The sequence below is a fragment of the Dendropsophus ebraccatus genome, chromosome 9 (genome assembly GCF_027789765.1).
Source record: "Dendropsophus ebraccatus isolate aDenEbr1 chromosome 9, aDenEbr1.pat, whole genome shotgun sequence".
Lineage (NCBI taxonomy): Eukaryota > Metazoa > Chordata > Amphibia > Anura > Hylidae > Dendropsophus > Dendropsophus ebraccatus.
The window spans coordinates 82,949,736-82,975,585 of NC_091462.1; the positions used below are offsets into that span (position 1 = coordinate 82,949,736).

At 43.1% G+C, this 25,850-nt stretch overlaps 1 protein-coding gene across 3 annotated transcripts in view; it reads left to right on the plus strand.

Moving 5' to 3' along the window:
* Positions 1-25,850, plus strand: part of ZC3H7A (zinc finger CCCH-type containing 7A) — a 55,491-nt gene that overhangs the window by 18,940 nt on the left and 10,701 nt on the right. For all 3 annotated transcript variants that reach the window (XM_069983721.1, XM_069983722.1, XM_069983723.1), the window contains exons 6-17: positions 9,213-9,293; positions 9,371-9,409; positions 10,825-10,858; positions 11,650-11,915; positions 15,939-16,092; positions 16,209-16,276; positions 17,979-18,177; positions 18,292-18,453; positions 19,519-19,715; positions 21,634-21,734; positions 23,364-23,545; positions 25,294-25,367. In XM_069983721.1, the coding sequence (XP_069839822.1) occupies positions 9,213-9,293; positions 9,371-9,409; positions 10,825-10,858; positions 11,650-11,915; positions 15,939-16,092; positions 16,209-16,276; positions 17,979-18,177; positions 18,292-18,453; positions 19,519-19,715; positions 21,634-21,734; positions 23,364-23,545; positions 25,294-25,367 (1,557 nt within the window). The remainder of the gene's footprint in view (positions 1-9,212; positions 9,294-9,370; positions 9,410-10,824; positions 10,859-11,649; positions 11,916-15,938; positions 16,093-16,208; positions 16,277-17,978; positions 18,178-18,291; positions 18,454-19,518; positions 19,716-21,633; positions 21,735-23,363; positions 23,546-25,293; positions 25,368-25,850) is intronic.

A 25,850-nucleotide genomic window follows, 5' to 3' on the forward strand; every position in this document is an offset into this window, starting at 1 on the left:
TTACTAAATTAAGGGAAATAGCCCTATATGTGCATTTCCCATAATTAATGGACATTAGAAATTTGTATAACTTCTCCTTTAATATACTGTGAAAAAAAATTACATATGAAATAGCTTAGTGGACTGTGCTGTTCTCTGCCTCAAGAAAAAAAATGCAATCCATCATAGGTATCTTTTTATTAGATTCCTCGAGTTCCAGTAATGTCACTTTTGGCTACTCTTGGCAACTTGGAGACTTGCAGAGAAGAAATGAAGAGCGCTCTTTTATCAACTCCTCTTGCTAAACTTGCCTTGAAGCATTCTCGATCAATTTGCATTCGCTCATGCCACTGGAGGATCAGTTAACCACGCTGTGCACAACACTCACCCAGTGTGGATGCGTCCAAGGTTACCCGATCCTCCGGCAGCAAGAACGACTGCGCACCGATCGGGAGAAGCTTTATCATGACAGGTACTCTTTTAAATGTGTGGTGGGCGGCTGTCAGGGGTACCACAGCCATGCAGGGAGCTTAAGAAGACTGGCTTGCAAAGAATAACTGGGATGATGTAGTTGCCCTCTCTGGGGCCCTTTTCTGATAACATGCTACTTTAAAGTGAATGCACCATCTCATAAGTGAGAAGATGTTTTTTTTCTTTCTTTTTTTTTCACTAACTTGCCAGTATCGGCATGGGGATTCTAGTGGCATGGTGACTTGCCAGGCTTGATTCTAATGGCTGCCTGTCACAGAGGGTAGGGGATATCATTACACTGGGGGGGTGCCAGGCCCACCTCCAGTGCATAGAGCGGGCCAGGGGAGCACACCAGCGCTGTAATTGGGCAGTGTTTTGAAAAAATGGATTGCGCCACTTGGAACCCGGCATCGTAGGCGACAAGGTAGTAGACTAAAAAATTCAGTTATGAGATGGTACATTAGCTCTTACATTAAAACTTTACAGTAGGATTCATTGCAGCCCTCCATTGGGGGTAAATATCAGGCCTCTCAATGTTTACTTCCAAAAGAAAACCAAAGCATAATGTGAATGTGGCCTTACACCGATATATTGTCAGGATAGGAAGGAGATTTGTATTGCATCCGATATATTTAGCATTATAGAGGTTTGCATACCGCAATAACCACTTCTCAGCTGTGAGCAGGCGGATTCAGCCTTTTGATGTAAATAAGAGTCTTTTTGTTCATGAAAGTAACCAGAGATGATGCAAATTAAATAGAAAGCAATAAAAACATACAAGAAGCAATGGAATAAAAAACAATGAGGGCATATACGACATTCTGGGTTCGTTCTCAGTCCTGTTCTTTTTAATATGTATGTTAATGACATAACAGAAGGTTAGGTAAGATTTGTCTGTTTGCTGATGACACAAAGGTGTGCAATGGGGTTGATATTCCTAGTACAGGCGATTTTAAGAAACTTTGTCGTTGGGTTTATTAGCCGAAAAATGCATTTTTATCATGAAAAAGCAGTTTGAAGCTCTCCCCCTGTCTTCATTGTTCTCCTATGGAGAGAGCTAAATAAAAGACCAAAACAGGACAACAAAGAGTTAATCTACAAATCCCTCACCCTGTATCTCCTCTGACCATCAGCACTGACCTCCCTGACCTCTAATTACAGCTGTCACCCAGCTCTGTGCCTGTAATCCTCTGTTATCTGCTTTCTGCTGCAGGCTAACTCCCTCCTTCCTCCCCCCCCCCCTCCCCTCTCTATAGGAACAGACAGTGTGACTCATGCAACAAGTCACAATTTTCTGATTTTTTGGAGTGGATGAAAAAGAGGAAGGAGGGGGGGACATGGGAAAAGGCTTTTTAAATGCAGATAATGGCATATTTGGCTAATAAACCCAATTACAAAGTTTCTTAAAATCGCCTGGACTATTGATTTCTGCAAAAAAAAAAAAAAAAATACGACAGTGATTTTTTAACCCTTTGAGGACCAGGCCCAAAATGACCCAGTGGACCGCGCAAATTTTGATCTTAGTGCTTTCGTTTTTCCCTCCTCCCCTTCTAAGAGCTCCAGCACTCTCAGTTTTCTATCTACAGGCCATGTAAGTGCTTGTTTTTTACAGGAATAGTTGTACTTTGTAATGGCGTCATTCATTTTACCATAATATGTATGATGGAATCCCAAATATATTATTTATGAAGATATAAATAGGTGAAATCGTAAAAAAGAATGCAATATGGTAACGTTTGGGGGGCTCCTGTGTCTACGTAATGCAGTATATGGTAACAGCGACATGACACTATTATTCTATAGGTCAGCCCGAACACAACCATATGCAGATTACACAGATTCTCTAATGTTATATATGTATTTTTTTTATGAAATCCTTTTTTTTGGCAATTAAATATTAATAAAATGGGCCTATTGTGACGCTTATAACGGTTTTATTTTTTCACCTACGGGGCTGTATGGGGTGTCATTTTTTCCGCCATGATCTCTAGTTTTTATTAATACCATATTTGTGAAGATCGGACGTTTTGATCACTTTTTATTGATTTTTTTTAATATATAATGTAACATAAAATCGGTAATCCGCGCACTTTTTCCCCTCTTTTCGTGTACGCCGTTTACCGTTCGCAATAATGCTTATTATATTTTAATAGATCGGACAATTACGCACGCTACGGTATATTATATGTTTATTTATTTATTTTTATATGTTTTATTTATATAATGGGAAAGGGGGTGATTTAGACTTTTATTGGGGGAGGGGTTTTGGGGTAGTGTGTTGGTGTTTTGAACTTTTTTTTTTTTTTTACACTTTTGAAGTCCCTTTGGGGGACTTTTACATCCAGTACTTTGATTTTTACACTGATGAATGCTATGCCATAGGCATAGCATTGATCAGTGTTATCGGCGATCTGCTCATTGAGCCTGCCTGTGCAGGCTCAGTGTAGCAGATCGCCGATCGGACCGCACGGAGGCAGGTAAGAGACCTCCGGCAGTCCGTTTCAACGATCGGGACCCCCGCAGTCACACTGCGGGGGTCCCGATCGGTAAGTGACAGGGGACTCCCCCGGTCACTTACACTTAAACGGCGCGGTCGTGCCGCGATCGCGGCGTTTAAGGGGTTAATGACACGCGGCAGCGCGATCGCTGCAGCGTGTCATTACCGGTGAGGTCCCGGCTGCTGATTGCAGCCGGCCCCCACCTGCTATGAAGCACGCTCCGCTCCGGAGCGCGCTTCATAGCGGGAAAAACACCCAAGACGTAAGGTTACGTCATGAGTCGTCTGGGGACAGACTTCCATGACGTAACCCTACGTCCAGGGTCGTCTAGGGGTTAACTATTTTGAAGGGGGGGGGGGGGGTCGTGGCCGGAAGCCGAGCTGAGCAGACGCGCCTAATGTGAGCTCCGCTCCGTGACTCCGGTGTACTACTATTATCCTGCCGATAACTACTTGCCACCCGATTTATACTGCTTCGGATTATTCCAGGAACGTACCAGCCCTATCATGAGCCGCTCCAGACAGACCGGGCCAGCCGAAAAGCTTGCTAACTACATGCGGCCTCCCGGCCAACATGGCGCCGACCTGCAGCGTGCAGCACAGGACCACAGCGATGAGGTGGAGTCCCTCGCCTCTGATGTTGAGGACCCTGCACCCGAGCCAACCCTATCTCAGGTTACCACACAATTGCTTACAGCTATCCGAGCCTCCACTGCCTCGTTAACGGGTAAAATTGACGAGGTAAAGGTGGACGTGGGTCTCCTGAGGCAAGACTTGCAAAACCTGCGTGCCCGAGTCAGGGAGACAGAGTCCCGGATCTCTACGCTAGAGGACACGGTTAACCCTATGCCGGTTAAACTTACCTCTCTGGATAAAGCGGCTGCAGCCTGGATGTCCCGTTGGGACGACCTCGAGAACCTCCTGCGGCGCAACAACCTGCGAATCCTGGGTCTCCCCGAGAGGGCAGAGGGCAGGGACCCGTGCTCATTTGCAGAACGCTGGCTCCGAGATCTTCTACCGAATGCCTCCTTCTCCCCCGCATTCGCGGTTGAACGAGCCCGTAGGGTCCCCTCGAGGCCATTACCACCGGGCACGCCACCACGACCGTTCCTCATCAGGGTGTTAAGCAGCCGTGACTGGGATGCAGCGTTAACGGCAGCCCGTAAAGCGGGTAAGCTCACCTATCAAAATGCGTCTATACTGCTGTTCCCGGATTTCTCAGCTGCGCTGCAGAAGGCCAGAGCGTCTTTTGCCACCGTAAAGGCGAAACTGCGCGACCGCCAAATCGCCTACTCAATGTCATTCCCGACCCGGTTGAGAGTCATCTATGATGAAAAGGCTATATTCTTCACTTCGCCATCCGAGACTGAGGAATGGCTTCTATCGCTGGGGCGCGGAGATCCCCGCGGCGCTGAATTTTGGTGAGCTGTGGAAGCTGACTGTGCACTGGCCGGCTGGTTTCATCTTCTGATAGTTAAGTTCTGATTAATGCCGCGACCTTTACCGCACACTCTGATCCTACAATTAAACCTGACATGCTGTGTGGAACTCCATGATACCTACAACTACATCTTTGCCTCCTGGACACTCACTAGGCACTATGATATGGGGCGCTTAGCCTAAGAGCTCCCCAGACTGGCTCCATCCCTATTTACCTTTGTCCCTGATATATGGAGTGCCTTGGTACTATATCTACAATGTACTCTGGTGGCGCAAGTCTAGGTACACCGGTTCACAACCTCACCTGAGTCTGAGTTCCTGCCACCCTCTCAGACTCCCCCCGTGAACTTGCCACGTACTGCTGACCATTGTGGTCAGCACTGCATATACTGCTTTGTTAACTGTTGGTTGTTTGTTGAGTTACCTTTACTGTTTAGTTACTGCGGATCACTGTGTCGAGTCAGATCAAACTTATATTTCTTAGACGTTAGCACCATAGATGTCTACACGTATACTGTCATTGAATGTCAGGGGGTTAGGTACACCTCATAAAAGAGCGTTGGTCTTTGATCATATCCGCAGACAGAACCCGCACGTGGTGTGTCTGCAAGAAATCCACCTCACGCCCTCCACTGTCCACTATGTTAATAAGCCCTGGGTGCAATGGTCTTTACATGCTACACACACGACTGCCTCCCGCGGGGTCTCCTTCCTGGTGCATAGGTCTCTTCGGTGGGAGCCAGGCAGGACGCATGTAGATCCTGAAGGAAGAGCCTTGTTTATATCTGCTAAATTGGACCAAATTCCTATTGTTATTATATGTCTATACTTACCCTCCTGCTCCGATTTCTGTACTACATGAAGCTATACGCTTTGCAACGGAGTTCCCCTCTGCGCTCCATCTATGTATGGGAGACCTCAATATGGTATATGATCCTGTCCTGGATAAGTTTCACGGCCCGGGGGGACATCTGGTGCCTCTCTCATCTTCGGTGTCCCCTCTGGCACGTTTGACTACTTATGGCGTACAGCTCATCCTCACATAAGGGAGTACACATGCCATACTCCCGGGAGGGACGCCCTGTCCAGGATAGATTACCTGTTTGGTAACTCGATAGCCACTGCCTGTTTAACATCCATATCACATATTCAGAGGGCAATATCCGATCACTCCTAATACTAGCCGAATTTAATTTCACCCCACTGGCTATCCCAACAGGTCCACGCAAAATACATCCATTTTGGCTATCTCTCTTCTCTGAACAGGACAGAATCCCAGATCAGTTGGCAACCTTTCTACAGGTTAATTTACCTACGGACAACCACTCTCACCTCTGGGAGTCCCTAAAAGCATATCTTCGGGGTTGTGTCCAGTCATCAATCTCTTACCATAAACGTGAGGCCACCTGGGTGGAGGATGAGCTGGCCGCTGAATGTGCCGCTAGGGAGGCCATGTTTATTGCTCAACCCACTGAGACTAATCGGGTCACTTGGTTGCAAGTTGGACGACAATATATGGCAACATTATATGAAAAGGCAAAGCGAAAGGTGTTTTTCACCAACCAATATTACTTCGAACATGGTAATCATTCTAGTAGCTTATTAGCCTATCTGATCCACAGGAATGCTGCTTCGCCTGCAGTGCTACGGATTAGGGATGCTGCGGGTAATTTAGTTACTAACAGTTCAGATATACTTTCTGTGTTTGTAGATTTTTATACTAATCTGTACTGCACGAGGCTCACCCACTCCCCAGCGGAAATAGCACACTATTTATCTACGGTAGAATTGCCCACCCTCACAGGACTTTTGCACTCTGTTAGAGGCCCGTATTACCCAAGACGAGCTTAAAGAAGCGATGTTATCACTGGCTAGGGGCAAGGCCTCAGGCCCTGACTAGTTCCCCATTGAACTCTATACTCAATACCAGGACTTTCTTCTTCCTTCTCTCCTATCTATCCTTCAGTCTTCTTTTGAACTAGGTATACTTCCCACATCATTTTATGATAACATTATCCTACTTTTAAAGCCAGATAAAGACCCCCTAGAATGTGGCTCCTATAGGCCCATATCCTTATTAAATTCAGACTATAAAATCCTCACAAAATTGCTAGCTAATAGATTAAATCAGGTCATTCCCTCCATAATTCACCGAGATCAGTCGGGATTTGTCCCTGGGCGCAGCACCTCTGATAATCTCCGTAGGGTGCAACTGGTTGTCCAGCGAGGAATTCTGGTAGATGAGGATTGGGCCTTGGCCTCATTAGATGCGGCCAAGGCTTTCAAATCAGTGGAGGTCCCTTTCCTTATTGGGGTGTTGGAACGGATGGGATTTGGCCCTAATTTTATAAAGTGGATCCAAATACTATATGCAGCGCCCAGGGCAGCTATTGCACTTAATGGTTTAGTCTCCTCTTCTTTCTCCCTGTCCCGTGGAACCTGCCAGAGCTGCCCATTGTCCCCCTTATTATTTATCTTATCTATTGAGCCCTTGGCCTCACTTCTAAGACAGGACCCTGATGTAGCTGGTATACCCCACTCCGCGGGGGAGGATAGGGTGGGCCTTTACGCAGATGATCTTATACTGTTTTTGGCTGACCCAGAGGAATCCCTATCGAGAACTATAGAGGTCATAGACAACTTTGGCGAGTATTCTGGCCTCTCCATCAACTGGGGCAAGTCTTCCCTACAATATCTTAGTTCTGCCCGGAACAACATGACAGGACAGGAGGTGTGTGGCTTGAAAGTGGTGGATCACTTTAAATATCTTGGGGTCATTATCACTAAAACCAGCTTCTTATCCTTATCTTTAAATATAGACCCACTGCTCCATCACTTTAAAGATAAGTTTAGGTTGTGGTCCACCTTGCCACTCTCTGTGGCAGGCAGGATTAACTTGATTAAAATGGTACTGCTACCTAAATGCCTCTATGTACTTCAGCACATATTTTACCCAGTTCCCAAAACCTTTTTCCGGGAACTAGATTCAGCCATGATTTCCTTTATCTGGGGATCATCTAGATCCAAGCTCCAGTTCGCCAAATTGCAGCGCCTTAACAGGAGGCTGGCATGTCCTTACCTAATATGTACCTTTACTATTTGGCTGGGCAACTTAAATACTTGCATCCCTGGACATCCGCAACCCCGGTTGGGTAGCCTGAGATAAATGCAGCGGATTATATCTCCCCAGTAACACTATGGTCAATATTGGAGGCCCCAGTTTGCCCACGCATTCCCTTACTGCCAGCACATAGGGTGGCCCCCAGGATATGGGAAGCCACTAAACATATAATAAACTTCCAGAAAATTCCCTTAGAATCCCCGTTGTGGTCTAACTTGGCCCTGCCCCAGCTGGTTACCTTTGAGGGTGCCCAATACTGGTCTCAGAAAGAGGTGTGTTATTTGACGGACTTATATGTAGACGACTCCATGCTACCTTTTGATGTAATGAGAGATACATTCTGTGTTCCCCGTACCCACTTTTATCGTTATTTACAGTTGCGCCATGCATTATCGGCTCAATTCCCCTCTGAGGCTATATCCTCTTACCCACTAATAGGTATAATCCGCTCGCAAGGCCCGGGCGGTATGATCTCCTCCCTATATGCCTACCTGATTCAGGCGGTGGTTGCGTCCACTCCTCTTCCAGCCCTTGAAAAATGGAAAACATTAATACCCACTCTAGATGACGAAGATTGTGAAGCCATTCTGGAATCACATAAATTTGTATCGCCTGCAGGGAATAATAAACTTATACAATTATACTTTATTCACCAGGCATACCTCACTCCCCTGAGATTACACCGTATGGGCCGGATGGTGGCCCCAGCATGTCCTAGGTGTCACCATGAACCGGCCGACTTTTGGCATATGGTCTGGGCCTGCCCACATATAGCTTTTATTCTGGTCCGAGGTGACACAGCTTTTAACTTCCCTGATACACATCCCCGTCCTTTCACCCCATCAGTGTGCTTGTTCGGGCTCTTGGACGAGGAGGAGTGGGCGCGCCATACCCGCATAATGCTTAGAGAATCTCTATTTATAGCAAGGAAATCCATTGCCATCCGCTGGATGGATCCCCGCCCCCCCCACCATTCAGATGTGGAAGCTACAAATTAATAAAATTGCTGCATACGAGAAGGTGATTTATAAGCACAGTAAGTGCCCCAAGAAGTATAATAAGATTTGGGATCCATGGTGTCAGTCCCCATTGACAATAGCCTCGGAGGGTGCGGACCCTACTTAACTTATGCGCGCTGTACATGCATAGTTTTAGACCTAGTGCTAATGTGACATTTGCATTTTGACTCTTAGACACTAAATTGCTCCGATACCTGATTGTTTGTATGTTTTACAGGACGCTGGTTGCGTCCTTTGTAGCTGTATATGGCTCCTGACGATATTGTTAGATCTGTTCTTAATACATACATGTGTGTAATATATGTAACGATGTTATTGTTTCTGTCCTTAATAAAGCTGAGTTTTAAAAAAAAAAGCGATCTGCGAATTTTTAGCGAACGACCAACGACTATTTGAGAACATGTTGAAAGATCACAATGAACGATTTCTTGCTCGTCGCTTGATCATTTGCTGTGTTTACACGAGCCGATTTTTGCTCAAATGCGATCGTTACAACGAAAATTCGAACGATAATCGTTCCATGTAAACGCACCATAAGTATCATATTGGCAGTTCTGTGTTGAGGAAGAGAAGGGTTGAGGGGGATTGATTTTTGACAGCCTTAAAGGGAAACAATCAGTCTCTCCCCGTGTTTAAGTATCCTCTAAATATTTTCTTAATCTTTGCATATCACATATTTTCACAGGATGAGAGTGTGGCGAAATTAACACGTGAACTGGCTGTGAAGCTGGGGCTAAAAATTAGGAAAGCCTATGTAAGGGCACAGGTAAGTGTATTTTTATTGAAATAAGTTTATTTTATATTATCTTTTCTGCTTTATACAAAAATACTTCTTTATTGCAGCCGAATTCTAAGGTTACCACCGTGGATCCTTCAGAAGAGGTAAGGGGCCCCTATTGGCAAACTGCTCTGTGGGTTACATCCAAATAAGTTGTTACAGGTTTGGTAAACTAAAGGGAACTTTTATACTCTCCTAATATTTTAAGACATTGTAAACTTCTATTATTAAAATCACCTCCTTTTATAAAGAGAGAAGATCCTATAATAAAGCACATCTGTTTCAGTGAACTAAATGGGAGCAAAACCTTCAGTACATTATCTGTCATTGCAAACTATGTGCATATGTCATTGCCAATGTAAGTGGTCTGTAATGCCAAGGGTTTGTTCACAATTCAGGCTGCCGATGCACACATGAAATGTATTTATAGGCCTTTATTCATTAGAGGCCAACAGAGTGTTGGACTGGCATATGTCCCTGGTTTTCCCTCTTGTTAAGTGTTTGGAGTAGCATAGTGTACAGTACAGAGCATAGGTCAGAGGCATCCCCCTGTGTTATATTATGTGTTCACCTTACCTATCCATGATGTTTGTACAGGGGGCCGGTACAGGGCTTACTGTCGTGGGGGGCGGGGCTTACCGGAACATACCGGGACTGCTAGCAACTCTGGAGAAAGAGGCAGCAGGTAACACCCAGCCCCTACCATCACCCCCCCCCCCTCAATGGAGAGCGCACTGCATCTGCCCCAGCAAGGAAGGGGGGACTTAACTGCCTTCCTTGCTGGTGCAGGTGCAGTGCCAGAACAGTCTGACTCCCTGGGGGTTAAGTCCCTGGGAGCCAGACTGTAACTCCCATGCCAGGGATTTTAAATATACCGCTCAGAAGCAGAAGCTTTCTGCTTCTGGGTGGGAAACCCCGTAGGGCAGGGAATCCTGGCTTAATGAGGGGATTCCCTGCTCCTGTACTGTAAGGAAGGGGTGCGCTATTCACCCCTCCTTACTGTACAGCCCCAGAGGGTTAGTAGTGATGCTACTGCATCATTACATGACCTCTTATACTCCATGGACCTGGCGCACTGCACCCTACCCACGGAGCATACGGGCTCCACATTAGATGGTGAAATACACCACCTCTAGTGTGGAGTCAGTCTGCGACCCATGTGCGTTTTTTTTTAGTTAGTCGCACATTATAAATCATGCCTACTTTCAGCCTAAGTTGAAGTAGGCGTGTTCAGTGTATGTCGGGGAAAAGTCGCAAAATTTTGCGGAGCTATGCGGTTTTGCGACTTTTCCACTCCAAAAAAAGCATATATTTTTAATAAATCTCCCCCATAAAGTCTAAATTTGAATTTATTTTTTTTCATTGGTTTACTTGAAAGGATATTGTAAGTTCTGTTTCCTTTATTGTGATAAGAGAGAAGAGTGATCTACTAAATTGTTATGTTAGGATTTTATATGGAAGAACATTGATTATTAATCAGCATTTAGCAGCCACTGATACATTTTAATTCAAATTGCAGATTTCTGATAGTTTTGCAGATCAAATAGAGCCCGGTAAGTGAGTTCACTGCATGTTTATTTTCAATGTTTTGATGTTAAAATTGTGTGGACAGGTATGAGCAGCTTGGACCATGTCATAACATTCTGCTGCCTAGTCCTATAGTTCATGCTGATCTCCCAGCCAATACGTATTGGTACATACATGTCTGAAAACAATTCAGATGTAGTAGTTGGCGGGTGTCGATCAATTATTGATTATCTGTCACAACTTACAAGTGGTGAAGAACTAAATAGAAATGGGGGCGGGCAGTGCTCCTAACAGGAGCCCCAGTGCGGCTAATGTTCTCACCGGACCATGGAGCACACAACTAACTGCATCGGAACGGCGCTGAGGAGGAAGGTAAGAGTCATCCCTTTCTCCTCTGCATCTCCTGTACAGTAGGGACTTATCAGCAGGTTAGATTTGTCTAACCTGCTGATAGTTCCATTTTATAGAGCCCATATCTACCCCATCTCTGCCCCTGCTGTCACATATTTCAGACCCAGCTACACTCACATTCTGGCAGCTTCCCATAAAGTCCTGCTCCCAGTGAGCCAGTTATGGAGCTGAGTACAGGGGCATGACATCATAGGAAGCTGGCAGAACAGGAGCACATCCAAGACTAGAAAATCTGAGGAAATGAGGAGGGTAAGTATTGTTTTAATATTTGCCCGGAAAACCTCTAAGTTTATTTCATTAAGTCTTGGCTGACTTCTTTGGTTTGGCTGCCTTTCTGTACTAAAGAAGCACTTACTTATCTTACAAAAGCACAGGAAGTTTACATTTTGTGTGTGGTGTATTTTAGATTTGCTGGAAGTCGATGGCCATGAATCTGTTCACGTGCCTTTCTCTACACTGAGTATGAACAGCGAACCCTTAAGAGAAGCATCGCCAATCCCAGGTCCTTCAGTCTCCCCAGGTGTGCCTCCAGAGACTGGGATATTCCCTTCAGCACTTATAAGCAGTGATACTTCTGCTTTATTTCCACTTTCAAACTTACGTGATGAAATTATTGGTGATGAATTGGACCTCATCCTTGATTCTGTGCCATCCTGCAATGGACTAAACATGGTAAGAAAATAGGAGAAAAAATAGTTATACTTTAGGGTGCCTTCACACGTACCGGATTCGCAGCGAAATCCGCTGAGGATCCATTGCCTTGTATTTTCTAGGGGAAGACCTACTCGCAGTGGGAGACATCCCACTGGGAGTATGTAAGTTAACCCCCCCGCCGACCAAGCTTCCTTGGGGGGCTCCCGGCTGGATGTCTCGCTCAGCCAATCAGTACGCTGGCCCGCCGCAGCCACTGATTGGCTGAGCAAAACATGCAGACGCCGGGAGCCCCCTGAAGCAAGTTTGGTTGGCGGGGTGTGTGTGTTAACTTACATACTCACAGCGGGATGTGAAGCTTTACTAAGTTCCATGGTTGGCAGTTAAAACTAGTTGGCACCACTATGGAATGAATGTCTAACCCTTAAATCTCTTGTTTCTAGTTTTTGATCTTAACAAGTTCAAGCTTTGGCAAGTTTCTCCTGTATGTGACCACTTTTTTATTTTTGTGACATCGCATTTACAATATGTAAATTAATTCTATAAAAAAAAAATCCAGCTCTCTGCTGGAAGGCTTGAGATTTTTTCAAAAATACAAGTAATTTACAAATCTGTATAACTTTCTGACACCAGTTGATTTAAAAACATTTTCTTTTGTGCGGAGTACCCCTTTAAAAGATATGACTTTTTTAGCGGTTTGGTTATTCAAATAAACTTGATCTTTCAGTCTTGTACGCCAATTAATCAAGGCAGGGAGAGGTGGGAGAGGAGGCATTTATGTTGTGGCTCAGAATTACTTTCAAGGGAAAGTGCAATTTTATGACTCTGCAGATGGCCATCAGATTTATTTTATCTCTCTATCGCCTATCTGCCTATGTGTGCAGCTCTGTACCCGATATGCGCCTGACCTTTAAATATGACTTAAAGGAGAAGCCCGGTTGTTTTGAGAATCCCTCAGGGGGGAATTTGATAACAATTACGAGCTTGCCTCTCCCAGTGCCTGCGTTGACCGCCATATCGGCCTCAGGACCCCCGCCAGGTTCTGGGATATCCTCTGCTGCACACATCACAACCCAGCTGATGGACTGGCCACTCAACCAGTCAGTGACCGGGATGGGATGCTTCTCCAGTCACTGATTGGCTGAGCGGCCAGTCCATCAGCTGGGACAGACGCCATCACAACTTGGAGGAAAATGCCTTCCGGTGGGGGTCCCCTGCCACTCATGGGAAGAGGGAAGTGTGTTCTCGTTGTCAAATTCCCCCCTGCCGGCTGCCACATTTTCAAAATGGCCAGACTTTTCCTTTAATAATAAAAGGTGGATATTTGTACATATATTTCAAGGGAATCAGCTATTTGTAATTCACATTGTAAACTGCTGCCGTTAGATATTAGGACCAGGGAACACATCATACATTTCCTATATCCAGCTGTGCTTCCAGAATGTAGAAAAAAGCTTCTATTATATCCTTTTTTTAATGGCGTATAAGACGACTGGGCATATAAGACAACCCCCGACTTTTAAGAAGATTTTCAGGGGTTCAAAAGTAGTCTTATACACCGGAAAATGTCACCCTGCAGCTATTCAGGAGCTTGCCTCTGACTCCTTGTTCCAGAGAATAAAAACATTTCCTATATTCTGGAAGCACAGCTGGATATATGAAAGGTACCATGTTCCTCCTTGTCCTCAAAGATATCTTAGTGTCAGCAGTTTGGAACGGGAATCACAGCTGACAGATTCCCTTTCATTAGTGCTGGTTGTATTGATTTTCTTTTTTTAGAATATACCCATTACTTAGTTTCCAATAGTCACAAAAAAAATTACAATGCTGAATAATGTCCCCATATTCTTAAGCATGTTTTCTAGTCATTTAAGCAATCGAATATTTACTCAGTCAGACTTATTATGGAATTGAGGCTGAAAAACATGAGAAATGAAATGTGCAATCTGTTCTTCAGGTCTATTCTTGGGCGTCCATAAACTGGAGGTAACTGGAGGGAAGTATAAGACAGAATATGGCACATAGAAAAGTAATGTTTAATTTGTAGAATCTTGCTGTGATTTAGTGAGGTGTAGTGTTGTGCTGGAATTCCAGTCGCAAGGAACCTTTAACCCTACTTTAAGTTGCCTTTTAGGAATGGTCAAAGTCATGTATAAAAAATATATATATCAAACAACACAGGATTACTTTTACATTTTGTTTTTTAGTTTTCACCTAAAGATACCATCATTATAGCAAGGAAATGAAGACTACTTCTATAATGATGGCGTCTCCCACTTTTTTCACTGCCTTCTTGAATCAACCTGAAAACACTATACTCCTCCTTACCTGCCCCACACTTGCTTTAGATCCCCAGTTCCTAAGTGTGCGAGCAGTGTGTATGTAAAGTATAAAGCACATGGTTTAGTGGTCAGGCGATACCATATGTCATAGTTGATATAAACATGATTGAGCATGAAAAATATTTCCAAATTTGAGATTACAAATTAGATTTATTTTTGGCAACTTTTTAGGTTTAATGGTCCTTGAAGTGCACTAGTAGTTGATGTTTTAGGCTAGAAGTCAGTTCTTGCACAGGTGCTGTGCCCTTTGTGTACATCCTCATCCATGTCTAAAATACAGGTGTACGAAAAACATATAGAGGGGGATGTTCACCCAATGATGGTCTTTAAAGGGGTTGGCCACTTCTTGCCCTACTGATTTATTTAGAAAGGGCCTATGGTGCTTTCAGGGATTCGCCGTTTTTCCCCTTTAGGCAAGGTCCTCCGGCCACTCATTACAGTGTGAGTGTCCCCGCTGCACTCCTCCTCTGTCCCCCGGAAGTTCGGCCCAGGAGAGGCATGTGATCAGCAGCCCGTCCACTGCTTCTTCCCTGCATCCACTGCGCGCTAGGGGAAAAGGCAGTGGACGGGCTGCTGATCTCATGCCTCTACTGGGCTGAACTTCCGGGGGACGGAGGAGGAGTGCAGCGGGGGCGCTCACACTGTAATGAGTGGCTGGAGGACCTTGCCTAAAGGGGAAAACCGGCAAATCCCTGAAGGCACCATAGGTCTAAGTATTGACCCTTTCTAAATAAATCAGTAGGGTAATAATGTATAAGAAGTGGCCAACCCCTTTAATTGCCGCCAATAAAAATGTATTTTCCCAACTAACCTATAAGAACCTTTTTTGTTCAACTGACTAAAGTTTTTATATAACAAAATTTTTCTCTGAGTACTGTTTGGGTGAACATCACATTTGAAGCACGGTCTGTGAGGTGTTTGCTGTAAATAATAAATCAAACCCATAGGATTTTACAGATGACTTGACACAAGGTAATGGACTGTTAGAGGAACGTATGGACTCCAGTTGTAAGTACCTGCGTGGTACCCATCCCAAGATCACCCTCTGTCTTCTAGAAAGCCACTGGGAGTTTGCCCCTCCTGTTAGCTCACAGACTGCCCATCATAACCAATGTGCGGGGGCTAAAGAAAAGGTAGCACAGAAAGCTGTGTCCTGTTCTGGCCAATGATGGCTGCTTGTAAGCATTGTGGTAGAGTAGGCTTAAAGTGCTACTGTCATATAAAAAAAATAATGAAAAACTTTTGACATTTTGAAAGTTTTGATCTGTTGGAGTGTGAGTGCTTATACTCCCATGGATCGCTAGAACGCGTGAGGATAAGTACTCAGCTAAAAGCATCTCTCCTTGCTGCATCAGACAGATTCTATAGAAATCTGCAATGAGGAGAGGCACAGGGGGAAAAGCACTTAGCTGAGTGCTTCTCCCCACACACTGTAGTGATCAGTAGGGGTCTTAACACTCAGACCCCTTACCAATCAAACTTTTAAACATGTCAAAAGTTTTTCAAATGACAATGAAACTGTAGGGGATCTTGGGATTATATATTTGGGGTGGGCGAACAGGGGTAAAATGGATAAAATATATGCAAGTGCAGGTTACTTAATGTTCTGGGTAAGATGACATCACATGACTGTAGTTTCTTTAGTAATATACAAAAACAAAGGAGAACATGGTGTGATGAATACGTGTGTGTTCTGTTTCAGACTAGCAGTGCTGTAGGAGGTCCCAGCAGGCTGAATGATTTACCTGCACTTGAAACACCTTTGATATACCAGACCTATGGATTTCCCCAGATATTGACCCCCAACATGAACAGCTTTTCCCTAAACCCCCTGCCTATGACAAGCTCCCAAAGAGGTAATGTCAAACAGAAGAAAAAAAATCTTCCATGAGAAATAATAGAATAAGCATTATGTCTCTTGTGGATGCATTCAATTTTTTTTTTTATTTTCTGTGCTTTTTTTTTTTTTTAGATATCTCTTCATTAGATCATTTTAATGGATTACCTAATGCAAATCTATTAGACCCAACTCCATTCTCTGTGAGTATTTATGGGCCACAAAGTCTGGGCATGTTGTTTTAACACAGAACTGCAATATAATTCCTTAAAGGGGTTGTCCAGGATATTTTAATAAACTAGCATTGCATTGACCTTTTGTGGATGTTGCATATCCTATATACACTTCTATTTTTTATTTAGAACGCTTACTGTGTTCTCAGACTCAGTCACATGACCACTCTGCCTGTGTTTTCTTTACTTCCTGTGATGTCACGTTCCCTTTCTGTTTCCTGTTCCTGCCAGTGAGGGAACAGTGAGTCATCAGGTGGGTGGGGTAATGCCTCCACATTTCTTTAGCCACATCCCTAACATCTAACATCTAAGCCCAGAAAAAACTGCAGCACTAAGGACAGCATGACAGACTACAATCTCTGTGCAGCATAGCCCATAGCAACCAGTCAGATTCTAGGTTTTATTTTTCAAGGCCTTTTTAAAAATGAAAGAAGCAATCTGATTGGTTGCTGTGGGTGACTGCCCCCCTGCTCCTCTACACAGGCTTTGCTTAATCTTCCCCTATATTGTTACTATTGTAGTGTAAAGATGTACAGTGTTAGGGCAGCGCTGCTGCTGTCTGTAATATGGAGAGGAGAGATGATACTTCACCCCATGTCAGTCACCATTACCGGTATATCTATTTCTTGCTGAGGTAAACCTGCAGCAGAATGCTGGCTCATAAAAATCCCACCCACCTGTAGTATGGCTACTGTAGTGTATATGTAATCCAGGACTACAACTCCTATCATGTACATGTTTGCCGGGGTGTGTAGTGCTACAACAGATAAAAGTTTATTTGATAATATAAGTAATTGGCAGACACTGAGCCACCATGCTGCTCAATAGGCACGTGTAGGAAGACAGACATTTCCCTGCCTATGGGTAGAGTGGGAGGAGCTAGATTCAGAGAGGAGGGGGTGGAGCTAAAGGCTTGCAGAGCTCTGATGTCACTGCTGACCCCTGTGACCTGGAAGTTCTTTATGTAAGCAAAAAGCAGCAACAGAGGAGGAGGCCCAGGGGCCCAGAGGGGAAACAGGGTTAAAGGAAACCACTAAGGAAAAGGGACAGATTGCAAATTATTCACATTAACAGTAAGAAAAAAATGTTGGACAACCTCTTTAAGAACAGAAGGGTGCTGAGAAGATGGTTGTATGGTCTTACTCCCACGTTCCATGTTTCATGGATGACATGGACGTGGAAGGCCTGTAGTGGAATCCTCCCTGTATGAATATAAGTGGCTCAGTAATGAAGCAGCCACGTCAATACAGTTTCACAGCTCCCAGCAATATATTTAAAATGCTGCCGTGCGGGGGGTGGTTTCCATTACATGCCTTCCACGTCCATGTTGTCCATAAAACACAGAACAGGGGAGTAGGGCCTTAAAAGAGGGAGTCTATTTGCTAAAAACAGTGCAATCCTTTTCTGTAGACTGTGTCCAGATTATCCTTGTTATTTGACTGTAGTTCTTGCTGATATACTAGACACAGATCACACCTAAGCTGGGACAAGCTGTTTTTTTTTAACCATCATGTGTTTTCTAAGTTTTCCAATATAAGCAGTTTGGTATATCATAGCCAATAATGTATACATTGTTGCAAATGGGGCTGAGCTACAATACAATACTTTTTCTAGCAGAAAAGGTGTATATTTCTTGCATTGACTTAATGTATCTTTTCTTAATATCATGCAGGTAAATGACTCTTCGTACTTTCTCACATCAAAGAATCCAATAGATTTTCCTGGGACACATAAGAAAGCACAGTTGTTAGAAGGTGCTAATGGGAATCCATCTTCTGTGAGTAATATAAATTATACTGGGAAGGGTACCAATCCCCTTGAAGATACCCATGAGTTCAGACAGGCCTGTCAGCAGTGTTTTACCAAAGCAGGTAAGAGAATTACACAGCTTTCCTGCCAGCAGACACAGATTACAGTGTCCTCTAAGATGGTACATTTACTTATACATATAATCTATATTAGATGTATCTCCTTTTTTTCCCTAGGAGTGAAGTCTTTGAGTTACAATTTTCAACCCAACTTTGATCATAAATGCAAGAAAGACATTTTCATAGGGAGAATAAAGAGTTCTACAGATGACACATGGAAGAGGATAAGACCAAGACCGACAAAGAACCACTATGCTGGTCAATACTATATATGTAAAGGTAACTAAACATTGCTGAACAGCTGATCACTAAGTGTCTTTTAAGGACCCTAATGCTTTCTTTTTGTGCATGCTCGCTGACTAAAATTAGTTACAAGCCGTTATGAACCCACTCTACTATATGGATCTTCCATATTATGTATATCATTATAAAGTGAATGGTGGTCCAAACCTCCTGGTATCTCTATCATCAGCTGGTTTAAGAGGTTGCAGCACTCAGGTAAAGGCCCTATTACATTAAACGATTATCGCCCGGACTTGGCCAATTACTGGTCATTCTGGCCCATAACAGTTTGGTGTGCTATGATGTCGTCTAATTGCTGTCTTTCAACATTGTGGAACTAAACAATCACAACAGCAATGTGCATTTCACTGTGTAATAGAAGCGTCAGCAGACCGCCCGGGTCACCCCTCTTGCAGCCCCCCTGCTCGCTTTCTGTGGTGTAATAGCACTGGCGGAATGAGGAGGAAGTGAGCACTGACTTGACAGTTTGGCACTCGCTTCCTTTTCAATAGAGTGTGTAATAGGGGCTTTAGTTCTGCATTCCCCCTTCAAGGGGAACCTGTCATTACTTTTCATGCTGCCTGAACCACAAGTCATTGGGGTTGTCCCCGGTGGCTTCTTCCTGTACCACCAGCTTTGATTGATAGATCACTCCCTGCCTGTTGTTCAGGGCACATGAAAACATAACAGGTTCCCTATAATGTGAAAATTTTACTTTTGAGTCCATAGACCTTGAACTCTAGAACTATTCTTGTGACATTGTGAGACATATTGGCTTCCTGGCACCCTCTGGTCGAGTAGAAATGACAATTTATGTTCCTTCATGATCCCAGTAGAGACTTTGCTTGCTTTGTTACTTATGTGACTTACAATTGACATAACTGAATAGAAAATATAGTTCAGTCTGCTTTATACTAGTAGCATTGGTTACTGTACAAGTGAGAACCTGCTTTTCTTTGTTCTATTAAGTACGAGCAGCACATGTATTTGTTTTCTAGGTTTATAACTTGACCTTTGTATCACAATAATCTAAATATTATTGTATTTTATTGAATTTTCTAGATGTTGCTCAAGGCATCGAATGCACTTATCCTGGGTGCTGCACATTTGCTTATTGTCAAGAAGAGATTGATGTGTGGACTCTGGAGAGGAAGGGAATGTTTTCCAGAGAAGCAATGTTTGGAGGCAACACCAAAGTCAATCTGACAATCCCTCATCTCTTACAGGAATATTTGGGGATGTTTGTTTTTCTATGTGAGGTAAATTATGATGTTGCATTAAATGTACAACCTGATGAGTGAGACATTTTACCTTCTGAGGGCAGTTGACTTATCTGCAGCCACAAGGTGTCATTCACACTTGCTCTGATAATGATGAGTCTTGACTTGGCTGTAAAATGCAAATACATCATATGTACTTCCTTCAGATCATAAACTCAATTTGTGATCATCCGGTGCCAAATATAATATGGTATGCCCCATGACCATGCCATTTACACATCCATAAACACAGAAGGAACACATCTGCCTTGTGCTTGCATTATTAAAAACAGTTCCAGAATTGCCCCTCCTAACTAGTTCACACAGGCTTCAGTTTCTCTAAAAAAAAAAAAAAATGACTACGACCTGGGTCTATACCTGAAGTGTCCATCAGGGGGCGTAGTATATGTAGACATTTCATGTAAAAGATAACCGCCCTTCCTGTACTTTATGCACAAAATTTAGCTACCTGGTAATTCACTATCATTTACCAGAAGTTTTACATTTGCACTATGAAGAAAGGAGTGGAGCAGCAATGGTCTGTAAGTCTCCACATGTCTTTTTGATGGGCTCTTCTTAAGGAGAGTCACTACCCCTGTGACCCACATTTGGTCTATTGAAGTCTACTGCCATTAGACACTAAACTTTAGAATGGAATACCTTTTCATAGAATTTCTGATAACCAATACTGATCTATCAGTGTAGACATGCTCGCTGTTTTTTTTAGTAGGATTGTTCACCACTACTTTCTGGACAGATCCCAGAATCCTGGTAGTCAGTACACCTAGACATTTTCCCATTGCGTCTAAGGCTGACCATACCCATAAGGTAGATGCTAACTGAATGCTTGTCCGGCTAATAACTATTCCTTCCAATCCTTCTATATGCTTTTAACTGCGCATGTATATGTTCTCAATAGGGAGAGAATTACAGGCAGGAAGTTACTCTTTTCCCCTATCTTCTGCCATTGGGGAGAGTCTGGTTAGCCCATACACGTTAGGTGCTTAGCTGGTCCTGCTGACAGTCATCTAGCTACCCTGAATGTGGCTTCTTTTCCTTCCTCTGTTCCTTTGTCTATTAAAGATCTCATTGTCTGGCTTACAAAATTGTCAAACTGGCTCCAGGAGGACTCTGGCTGGATTGTAAAGTCTACATTAGTTTGTCCATCCCTGTTATATGTGGTAGGGCCCTATTCCACCAGACGATTATCGTTCAGATTATCGTTAAATCGTTCGGTTGAAATGTAGTTAACGACCGAACGAGAAATCGTTGATCGCTTTATAAGACCTGGACCTATTTTTATCGTTGCTCGTTCGCAAAACGTTCGCATTGAATAAGACATCGTTCGATCGTTTGCAATAGATACGAACGCAAGTAACGATTATCGTTCCATGGAAATGAGTGAACTTTTTCAGGTCTTTCGCAATAGCGGTCGTTTGAGATCGTTAATCGTTAACGATTAAGCAAACGATAATCGTCCGGTGGAATAGGGCCCATAGTCTAGTTTTGGTGGCTGGATAAAAGTAAAATGTTTTAAAAAATCTTTTTGAAAATTTCTAACGTAAGAGCTTGCTATAAGGTTTTTCCCACCATATGACTAGAATTTGCTTTCACTTCCTGATTGGTGTAGGTACGACTGCTAGCGCCCCCACAACACAGAATGTAAAGGCATATCCTAGCAGTAATCTGTAGCATTAGAAGATGGGAAGATCTGTTCAGATCATTAATCTCTACCAGTAAAATTCTATACTAAAAATACAGAACTGGGTGAATACTTGGATTCTACTATTTATAGGGACACCATATGTAATATCAATGATAAGCGAAGGCCTTTACAGGCCACATAATAATAATCCCTAGAATCTGAATAACATTGATGGAAGTTTCATATTGTTAGTTGATGATATTTTTATTCCAGAAATGTTTTGACCACAAACCCAGGATTATTAGTGAAAAAAGTAAGGATAACCCCCTTTTCTGTTCACATCCTGTTGCAAGGCATCATTTTGAAGAAAATAAGTGAGTATGAAAGGATGGTTTCTATACACAAAGCTTTACATGGCGGTCTTTACATGGAGGTTTTTCTTAATTTACCATTTTGCGGTCTTGGCTGACATTGTTGTTAACCCCTCATCATATGTACAGCGTAATTAAAAACAACATTTGCTTACAGATCACTTATCTGCTTTAAAAGCAGCTAAATAAATGAATTTGTAAAAGTATTTAACCTGTCAAGCCCTACAAGTATAACTAAATAGTGTGAGTGTCACTGTCATCACAAAAACATTTGACACAGAGATTTTTCAAAAGTTTTGATCAGGCCTGATCTAAGTGTTCAGACCATGACCGATCGTGAGAACGAGCTGGTAGAAGAGCGTGCTGCAGCGCTGACTCTAATGGCTGCCACAATTGTTTTCAGGAGCTTTGCATAAAAGTATATACTTAGTGGTATATACAGGGGCACAGTGTAAGGTGCTGCTATATAGAGCAGTCTGTGATGATTCTATATAGAGGGGTGCAGTGTGGTCTTATCCAGATATACAGGAAAAGAGAAAAAAACAGCTGAGAGTCTCAGCTTGCCCTTCTTATTGCCGAGGCCATACTGGAGTAGTTTTAGGCTGTATAAACTTGTATGCCCGTGACTAATATGTTTTATTTCTGTTATTTTTATACTGGGCTTTTATTTGTAGCGGTGCTTTATATATAAACTTAGCTGTGTTTTGTGCTGTATTTATGTACTGAGCTTGGTTCCAGTGCTGTATATATTTACTGAGTTGGGGTTCTGGTGCTATTTTTTTTTTTTTTTTTATACCAGGCTTGGTTCTGGCATAGTCAGTGTATAGAGCTTGGATCTGGTGCTGTATAAATGTAGTGCGTTTGGTTCTGGCACGGTACTTGTATTATAGATTTAGTTCTAGTGCATTAATTTGGAATGTGATACTATATTAGTGCATTGATTCTTTTTGGGGCATGTATTAGAAAGTGCACACTTATTGTACTGAATACTTGCATATAGGTCTATATATATAATGGGTGGATAGGTATGTAGGCTTATGTAATTCCATAATTAGGTATACACACAGTGTGGCCATTCAGTGGCACCCCTGATGCAAGGAACAAGATGTGATCTAATGACAAATGATAACTTATGGCGATTTGTTTTAGTAGTGATTGATAGTTGTCTATTGTGAACTATTATAATGTCATATTTTCATACAGCCAATATCTGTTTAATATGTATAGGCAGCTTTATCTATGCGTCTGTCTGAACTCTGCTCTGACAGGTGAGAAAAGGAAGGCAGCATAGCAGTAGTGAAGTTATTCCCATCCTCCACTCAAAATTGACTGTAGAACCTGGTGTACACCATTGATAGTGTATCCTTTTAGTGGATGAAAAGTGAATAGGACTGAACTGTAGTAGCTGACACTGCCAAATGTGCAGATGCGTTACTGTCTAGATGTACAAAGCCCATTTGTTGCATTTCTTAGAACAATAAAGTAGGGTTTAATAGCTATTGAATAGGTAAGAATGTACATAAACCATAAACTCTAGCTTAAAATATCCTTATCAGTATTTTTTCAGTGTTTAGCATACACACGGGTATTGTTATATGTATTTACCATGTCTCCTATATTCTTGTTAAACAGGTGTCTTGTTCACATGTTCAGAGACTCTGTTGTGAAGTACTGCAAGATCCGTCCATTCAGCAATCATGTTGTACTTGATCTTTGTCGGCACGAAGTTCGATATGGCTGCTTAAGAGATGATGAATGCTTCTTTGCCCACAGCTTGGTGGAACTTAGAGTCTGGGTCATACAAGAAAAGAAAGGTGAGCTGGCTTTAAAGGACAAATCCGGAGTTTTCTAAAAGCCAGCAGCCTGCAGGGGGAAAGGGGGAAAATGATTTCAAGTATACACGTACCTCTCCCCATGCCCGTGTTGCGCGACTGGAGCATCTCAGGGACCCCCGAGTTATGATGACATCATGACTTGGGGAGAAAATGCCTGTCCCGCAGGCATGGGGAGAGGTAAGTTGTTACTTGAAATCAATTTCCCCCCTCCCCCTGCAGGCTGCTGGCTTTTAGAAAATTCTGGACTACTTTTATGTAGGGTTGTTTGTGAAATAAGCTGTCAGTGTCACTGTCATTAAATTTTTTTTTGCAGAAATCAATAGTCCAGGCGATTTTCAGAAACTTTGTAATTGGGTTTATTAGTCCAAAAAGGCATTTTTATCATGAAAAAGCACCAACAGGATCAGACTGATGTAAAACAGTCGAGATTTGCTGATTCTGAGAAGTGGATGACAGAAAGGAGAGGAGTGGGGGGCTGGGAAAAGTCTTTTTAAATGCAGATAATGGCATATTTGCCTAATAAACCCAATTACACAGTTTCTTAAAATCGCCTGGACTATTGATTTCTGAAAAAAAAATTTTAACGACAGTGACTCTTTAAGGCCACATTCATACGGTTCGTGTTCTGCACGGAACATGGACGTGGAATGCTTGTAATTGACTCCTCCCCCCCTGTGATAGCAGTGGGGAAGTGAGGATGTTAAGTATAACATTTTTTTCTTTATAGAACTTGTCTGAGCACAGTTATTTGAAAGAAAGAAAAAAGTGTGGGGTTACACAGGGGTCCGGGTCATCTCAATATTTTATAAGTTATCTTGTAGAGGGATTACAGAGTAGAATTTTAATTTTGCAGGTAGTGATATTAGAATTTGGGGATACTATAGACTTGGGCAGAGAAATGTCAGTTTTATGTGGATAAAAGTAAGGTTATGCACTTAAAAGTAATTTGTACTATTATGTGCTTAATCGTAAAATAGAGGGTACCACTACTTCAGAAAAGGCCTAGGTGGTATTGGATGGGGGTTTGAATGTGGTTTACCCCGATGATGTTGGTCAGAGGAGCGGACGGTCACTTGCTAGGTATTGTAGTGTGACGCCACTACTGTGGTGGATGGCCGAGATACATCTGGACCTTGAGATGTTGTCATGTGATGCCAGTGCCTGGTGGGCACACAGGTGTGATGGCATGCCTGCTTTTATTTTACAAGGCCAGTTGTACCCTTTTCCCCTGTGGTAGGTGCCCTTCCGGGTTGCTACTGGGTCCCTTGGGGTTACGTCACGGATGGCCAGAGTGGTGTAGTGACCCTCCCAGATAGTAGGACCCGCCACCCACAGAAAGGGGAGAATGTCCCAAGGTTGCTGTGTGTGCTGTAACTGTGGTGGCGAATAATCACATAGGCGGAGAACAAAGTTGAGTCAGTTTACTACTTGTAAATATGCAGCAGGTAATACAGAAGTGACAGTATAAGGTTTCATTAGTTAAAGTCTCTGAAACACTAGTCCTCTCTTAAAAGGAGTTTAACAGTGCATAGTGCTTTAGAGTGTTACTTGTAAAGACGTTGGTGACAGTGTGCTGTCTCGCGACCTTCCCATGCGGAGCATATGCACATCCTATACGCTCCAGCCGGGATCCCGTGCGGCCGTAGGAAACTCTGTTAGTTCACACAATGAAGCGAGCGGCTCCGGCCATATCGTCTCCTCTAAATGCTTACCCATTTTTCATGTAGGAATTTCCTGTGAAAGAATTGTTCAGGAGTCTGAGTCATATTGGGCAAAGGAGTCCAATTCATTGAAGCCCCAGGTATGTTCAGTTCTGGCTTTTTTTGTTTTTAAGTTGTTCAGACTTATACAGTATGAACCTGTACAATCCTAGTAATAAGATGAAAGTACTCACTAATAGTAAAGTTGTTTATTATTAGAAGGTCTTCATAAACAGTGGAATAAAAACATAGAGGTGCACTGTGTAGAAGCGATGTTCTTTTCACATGTTAATGCTTCATCTGGCCTCCTCATACACATAAAACCCATATTGAGAACACAAGAGTTCAATAATGTGTTCTCTAAAGGGTTTTGCTAGGCAACATGATAATATATATAAATTTATATATGCAGCAAGTAGGTAGATGAAACAAGCAGCACTCGCCTACTCATACAGTTGGTCGTTTATTGTAGTGACAATCACTGACAAACATAGTGGGAGACAGACGAAATACAGCAAGGGCAGCCTGCCTGTGGAATGCCCCTGCTGTATTTCTTCTCCCACTATGTTTGTCGGTGATTGTCA